Source organism: Nannobrachium achirus (genome assembly GCF_963921795.1).
Source record: "Nannobrachium achirus genome assembly, chromosome: 17".
NCBI classification, from domain to species: domain Eukaryota; kingdom Metazoa; phylum Chordata; class Actinopteri; order Myctophiformes; family Myctophidae; genus Nannobrachium; species Nannobrachium achirus.
This window is the reverse complement of record NC_137824.1, coordinates 57473655-57481154: the sequence shown is the minus strand read 5'-3', so window position 1 is coordinate 57481154 and position 7500 is coordinate 57473655. Positions and strand designations below refer to the sequence as shown.

The 7500-nt window shown below is 43.9% G+C and overlaps 1 protein-coding gene across 1 annotated transcript in view; it reads right to left on the bottom strand.

Annotated features, from left to right (window-relative positions):
• Positions 1 to 7500, bottom strand: part of slit3 (slit homolog 3) — a gene marked incomplete at both ends in the record, with an annotated part of 393381 nt that overhangs the window by 49788 nt on the left and 336093 nt on the right. The window contains 4 exons of the mRNA XM_080746832.1: positions 2714 to 2794; positions 2919 to 3001; positions 3997 to 4068; positions 6840 to 6911. Of these exons, the coding sequence (XP_080602958.1) occupies positions 2714 to 2794; positions 2919 to 3001; positions 3997 to 4068; positions 6840 to 6911 (308 nt within the window). The remainder of the gene's footprint in view (positions 1 to 2713; positions 2795 to 2918; positions 3002 to 3996; positions 4069 to 6839; positions 6912 to 7500) is intronic.

Sequence of the window (7500 nt, the reverse complement as noted above, 5' to 3'; positions counted from 1 at the left end):
TCTGCGACAAGCTAGAGTAGATCAAAGATCTTCATGTACTGGTGCAACTGGTGACATCAAAATTGTACAGTATGTATTTGGGCTAAAATTGAGTGGAAACAATTTGCAGAGTAAAAAAACAACAACCACCAGATTGCAGAACCAATGGAAACTTCAGGGCCACAATGAGTTAATATAGAGTCACAATAATTGTAACCATTATTATTTCACACTTTGGCTATTCAAAAATATCAGATATACAAGCTCACTGCACGGCGCTGCGTGTCATGCTGTGAGCTTGTACATCTGCTATTTTTGAAAAGTCTTAAAAACGTTTGGGCCTTTATGAATACAATTTAAAGTGTAGGCACCATGACATTTGCCTTGTAAAACTGTTGACACATATCTCTAAAGGTCCCCCTAAGTATTTTTTACACATATTTGAGTCATATTAGTTTGAAAATACATAGTTACATTTGAGGTTTATAAATTAATAAGACCAACTGTGGCCATTTTGGGAAATAACTTCGGAAATAAAGTTGTCGCGTGAAAATGACGAAACCAAGAGAATCTCTCATACCCTCTTGTCTCGGTGAAATTCAAGCTGGACACGCCCATTTCTGCCCCCCTCTGCCGTTTCCTTGTCAGCACGGCTGCACGGACTGACAGCGCAGCGGTGGAAGAACAGGCATTGACACTAAGGCTTGCCCACCTGCCCCCGGCAGGTAAATATAATGTTAGGGCAGGTGAAGTTTGCTTTCAGGTTGCCCGACTGGGCAAGTGCTCATTTGAGAGTGGACGCAACCGCCTATAAACACAACACCAGATATCTGTCTAAACACCTTAACATGGCCAGAGCACTCTGTTTTCTGGTCTGTGGAATGTAAAATAAGAGCACTGTTTACCTATAATATGCTGTTTTTACTTAAACGTGTAAAATAACAAGTGTGAAACCATAGACATAGTCAATCATAGCTATGTAGGTATTTGGCATTTGGATTTATTGACAATTTGAGGTATGACATTTTCACACAGCCCAGAAAGTAAAGAAAGTGTTAAATTGATTGGTTAAATTGATGCGGTTAACTAAAATCTTTACTATCATTTTATAATGGACAATTTACTTTTCGGGCAAGTGGGAATGGCCTTTGGGCAAGTAGAAATTTACCTGTACTTGCCCGACGGCAAGTGCCTCTAAGACCTTAGTGTCAACCCCTGAAGAAGTACTCATATTTTGTACTCAAGTAAACATATCAACAAGTAAAAGTATCGATACTACAATGTAGAAATAAACCGTTACAAGAAAATGTCCGTCACGCACTGTGAGCTTGTAGATCGGCTAATTTCAAATGGCCGTATATATAGTGATTAATGAATGGTTTGTAATAATAATTAAACAAAGTATTTTTAATAACTTTTTTTAAATAACTGCAGGGGAGTAAAAGTAGCCCACAATGATTTATTTTGAGATGAAGTGGAGTAGAAATAAAAGTACTGAAAATGTAAAACACTCCAGTAAAGTAAAAATAAATTGTAGGGTCCTACTTAAGTACAGTATCTGAGTAAATGTAGCCTAGATACCGACTGCAGGCGAGCCAATTAGAAGAAGAGCTGGTCGCGGCTATCTCCGCCTCAAAGTACATCAATACTTGAGTAAATGTAGGCTACTTAGTTACTTTACACTCGACTCACTAGCAGGCTGCACGTAGATGCGAGCGGGCGAGCGGCTCTCAATCTCATCCACTCACAATGATGACAAGCCTCGGTCAAAGTGCTTGGTTTAGTACTTGAGTAAATGTTGGCTACTTAGTTACTTTACACACGAGTCACGATCGTAGATGCGAGCCTAGATGCGAGCGCAAGCCTCGGTCAAAGTGCTTGGTTTAATGTTTTATTTTAACTCTATCTTCTAATTATTATTCACTTATCCTCACAAATAGTCGCCCTGTCAGGCTGTCCACTATTTATCTTATTTTGTCATGATGATTTGTCCCAGGAACGGCCCGGGAAAGAAAAGCTCCATAAAAATCACCGAGTCACAATGGCTTGTTCATCCCACACATGAACCTCTCATCGCGGCATGAACAGCGAACAGCAGCCGCTATCCACAAAGCCTGCAGCGAAGTCAAGACCCGCCCCTCGCGACTGTAGAAAGTCTTTGAATCGTGCGAGCTGTGCTTCAGCATGAATACAGCGAAATCAGTCAGGACAATTACAAAACATGACACAACGTGTGATAGCATACATATCGTTTGTCATCGTCGCTGACAAAGTTATGTATTTACTGTATTATTAGGATATATATATCGTAATTCCCACGGCCAATTCTCCACCGACTTCCATTGGGTCACGTGACCAATATTCCACAAGTGACACGCTGTTTCTGCTCGTCACTTTCCGAGGCGGCTGGGCGGTGCCTCGGGAGTTGAGACCTCCTTCTTCTGACAGCTCTGAATATTAACCCTTTCAGGGTATAGTTGCATTGGCAAATATTTTCACAATTATATCACAATTATTTGGAGACAAAGTAGAGCCAATTCTGTTACCCTTCCTTTAACATTAATGCATCAAATGCATAGAAATAGTGGTAGTAGGTGAATAACATTGGTAGTAGGTGAATAATTTGGATTTTTTTTTACACCAATCTTCTCTTCTGGGGGTCCTTGCCACAAAATCTATATCAATTTGGGGGTCCTTGGCACAAAAAAGTTTGAGAGCCACTGGTGTAGAATACCTTTACACTGGAACCTGTTGAGTGGAGTGGTGAGCAGTAGTCTATCAGCCATGTCCGGAGGCCCCGTACAGCGGGCGATGCCTGAAGAAAACACACTGCGTTCATAGCTGTACTGTTCTATATTAGGTATATACAGTATATTACAATATTCTACAACGCTACATTGTTTAGTAATATTATATAATAATAATTATAATGTTCTTACCAGGTTCTTTGAAGCCAGCCTTGACCCACTGAGAGAGCCACCGCAGGTCACAGTTACAGTACAGAGGGTTGGCACCAAGAGCCCTGCACACACACACACACACACACACACACACACACACACACACACACACACACACACACACACACACACACACACACACACACACACACACACACACACACACACACACACACACACACACACACATATCGTAATGTGCTTTAACGCATTGAAACCAAAGCAAAAATCTAAAATGACACAGATGCGGTCGCGTTTTTAGTAAAAAGTTAATCAGTAGATGGCACAATGGACCGTATGTCAAATCTCGCCCCATTTTGCTCTTGTTACTAGGTGGGACGAAAAAACCAGGGCAGATTCTTTTATAATGGAAGTGGATGGGGGAAAAAGATTTTTCATAGCCTCCGCTATTTATAGTACCAAAAGAAACACATCTACGTGATATTAATACAAAGGGAAGAAAAAGGTACAGTAGTTACATTGCAAAACAGGAGTTTCCCCCCGAAAATATATGTTTTAATTAGATTAATCCTCTGGAACAGGCAGAGGACAGAAATAGGGAGAGAAAGCGCAGTGCATCTTGGGTAGGAATCTGACAGCCAGCCTATAATTCCACTGCATAATAGGCTGGCTGTCGTAATTCTGCCCATTTAAAATATATGTACCCAATCGAAACTCTTAGTTACATTGATAAGGTTCATGTGAACTAATCTGTTGAAGGCCGTGCTCCGCATCACGGCACCGCGGTGAAGACTGAAGAGAGATTCTCCCACTGCATAACTCCACCCCCGGTAGCGAAAAGTGAATGTTTTTTTCTGGTTGGACAGTCAGGGAGTCTCAGGGACCAATCAGAAGGCTGACAAACGGTCTATTGCAATTCAGTAGCTTAATACACACACAGACGCACGCGCGCGCACGTACACACACACACACACACACACACACACACACACACACACACACACACACACACACACACACACACACACACACACACACACACACACACACACACACACACACACACACACACACACACACACAGGGTGGTACTCACAGGTGGGACAGGGAGGTCAGGTGGTTGAAAGCTCCTTCTGGGATGGTTGAAAGGTCGTTGCCATGGAGAGTCCTGGAGGACGAGACAGAGAGAGTCCTTTTAGAACATCACATGTATTTCTCCACACTTAACCCCTGTCTATACTTCGACCGAAACCGAAGATTTCTGTCAAAAGGTACTTTTCGACCATAAAATTATATCCCTCGAGACTTCTGAAAAGCACTGGACCGAATGAGAGTTCGGAAATTTGCACGTCGGAAAACACAACTCACCGAACCGAACAAGTATAGACAGCACTTTAACACGTTGCAAGCCGCGGCAGAACCCTCTGAACAGAGGTAGCGCCGAAGAAATAAGCCATTTATTTACAAACATGTTTTAAAAAAACAAAGCCCACATGATAACAACACGTAATGGAGTGCTCGATACAGGGAAAGGAGCGATAGAGAAGCGGCGCCCGAACGTGATTGAAACCGCGATCCACGAACAGAGACAAAGAGTAGCCATCTTGTGTGTTGTCCTTGTCGAGTTTCAACACTGGGGAGAGTATCAGGCCACTCCTGGCCAGCCATCCATCCAGAATGTGAGTCAACGGCGTGGCCTGCTGGATATTACGAGTATCACACCCAGCACCAGAAAATGACTGTGAGAGCATATTAACCGTTTCAGATAGCTCCAAAAAGACACAGAGAAGAATTTCCGATGTTTTTTTTTTAAATTATTATCATTTATATCAAAAGTCCGGGAATAGACGTGTGGCTGATGGGACCCAGTAGGAAGTCCGAGGGAGTACGACCAGGCTTAGAAGGTGTTAAGCTGTTTATCAGCATCTTTGGCTTTATCAGCCTATCATGAGAGCAGACCACTTGCACAACGCCATGGACAAAGCAACAATAGAGAGCGCGAATGAGTCTAACAAACTAAGATTAATCAGTGAAATACATTTTAAATAATACAAATGGAATGATCCTGGATTCATTGTCTTGTGTTGATGCAAGAAAGACAATGTCTGCAGACTCTGCACTGAAGAGACTTCATTTTTCACTTCACAGCATAGCAGTTTGCCAGTATGCTTTCACAGAAATGTCACCTTGATGTGGCAACAAGATAAACTCGACCGTACAAGCTGTGGCAAGAATGGAGAAGCTCAAGCCTCCAAGTACAGTATAAGCCTAAGATGATGGGCAATGTTGCTGCTAATTGGAAAAGGTTCAAGCAACAGGTATAGCTTGGGCGTGCACATCACCGAGCATAGGCTAGTTAGACTAATGCAAAGAAGAAAACTACTCATACTGTACAACAATCAATTGTACATCATGTAGACTTCTCATTGTTGGTGTCAGAGTAAAAAAAAGTGTATGTGTGTGTATGCCTGTAGTCTGTCTGTATTTGTGTGTGTGTTGCCGGTTGTGACTTCTCATTCCATTAGAACACAGGGCAGTAGCTGGGAACAGACGTCAACACACCGCCATATAACCGTGTGTGTGTGTGCGTGCATGTGTCTGCGTGCGCGTGTGTGTGTCGTGTGTGTGTACAATTCTGTGTCTGTTCATTTTACAATGTGCTGTGTGTATATTTGAGCTTTTTTTGCTGGTGTGTGCGTGCCATTAGTGGCTGTGTGTGTGCGTGTGTGCGTGTGCATGAGTGCGCGTGTGTGTGCGTCTCTGTTCAGGGTGGTCTACCAGCCCCTGCGCCAGACTGGCCCAGGGGGGTTGTGGGTAATGAGGAAGTGACAGTGATGGCTGCCTGGCAACCAATAGCTATGCGGGGGCAGAGAGAGGAGACGGTCCCTACAGCAACATCACACACAAAGAAAAAAGAAAGAGAGAGAGAGAGAGAGAAGAAAAGAAAAACAGAAGCAAACTAAAGCTATAAGGCAAAAACATAGATATTAAACAGAAAAGAAATCTCCGACGGAGGAAGACGAATGCCTACGGCTTGGAAACGGAGCAGCCATTCCGACTGCTTTTGAATCAAACGGTGGCTCTTCAGAAGCAGCGTGTCTAATTAAACTTAGAGGATATTAGCAGACGCTTAGTTTAGGATTTGTATTCGAGTGTTGATTGTTGTTTTGACTGAACTGAGTTGTTCAGTCAAGTTGTTGAGTGTGTGTGCGTGTGCGTGCGTGCGTGTGTGTGCATGTACGTGGCGTGCATTTGTGTCTGGAGTTCCTTGAAATCTGTGTGTACCTGCGTATGTGTGCGTGTCTGGGTGTGTTTGTGTGCGCGTGCGTGTCTGGGTGCGTGCGTGCGTGCGTGCGTGCGTGCGTGCGTGCGTGCGTGCATGCGTGCGTGCGTGCGTGCGTGCGTGCGTGCGTGCGCGTGTGTGCGTGCATGTGCGTGTTAGAAGGCGGCGGGTGGACAACCAGATGGATGACTGAGAGAAACACAGACTGAAGGTCTATCCATCACACAGAGAGAAAGAGGAGGAGGAGACCAGAGGGAGAGGAGAGAGAGAGAGAGAGAGAGAGAGAGAGAGAGAGAGAGAGAGAGAGAAAGAGAGAGAGAGAGAGAGAGAGACAGAGAGACAGAGAGAGACAGAGATACATATTTCCCTAACCATACTAACCCTAACCGTACGTTTTTTCGCGAAGTAAAGCCCTGCTTCATCATACAAGGCCGTTGCACAAAAGTAGTGAAAACAGACGATCTACAAGCACACAACATCTCGCGGTGCGAGGCGTTGTGTGCTTGAAGATCGGCTGTTTTCACTAGTTTAGTTCATTTTTTTAAATGATAAAAACGGTTTTGGACATACAAGGTTTCCACCCGACAACGACGTAAAGGAGAATGCTGAAGGAAGCTTTGAGCAGAGGTTGGATCCCAGAACTACTGTATACTCACAGCAGCCGTAGAGACTTGAGACCATCGAAGGCGTGGACAGGGATGCAGCGAATCTGATTGTAGCTCAGGATACTGTCAGAGAGAGAGAGAGAGAAAGTTAAGAGCAACTTTAGAACTCACTGCTGGAATACGACATTAAAGAAATACAGAAAGAAAACGCTTAAACCTCACAGGAAGGATAGGAGAGAAGAGAGGATTGATTGAATCTGCCACCCACTTCAGGTGCACACACACATTTACCAACACACAGGAAAGAGCTTTCTACTTTTGTGAGTTCCATCTAAACTGTGATCTCATGGGAACCACTCCTAAGAGAATGGGTTTGCCGCACTGACATCACGCTCTGGCCTCACTCTGATGTCACACAAACAGAATCCCTTTTGTGCCCATATCTAACAGGACCTCATATGGGAATGCCCATATATGGAGGCCACATCGGCCACATACCGATGTGGCACATCGGCCACATATATGGCCAAGACAGCTCATATCTGTGTGGCTGGTTCTACAGACAGGGATCTCCGTGTATGGGCATAAAAGGGTATGATGTCAGATGTCATAGACATCATAGGACTTTCACATAACGAATAACTGAGTAAGCATGTTTGGGGTCTCACAGCATATCTCCATATACAGTACATGGATCTGCATATATGGGTAA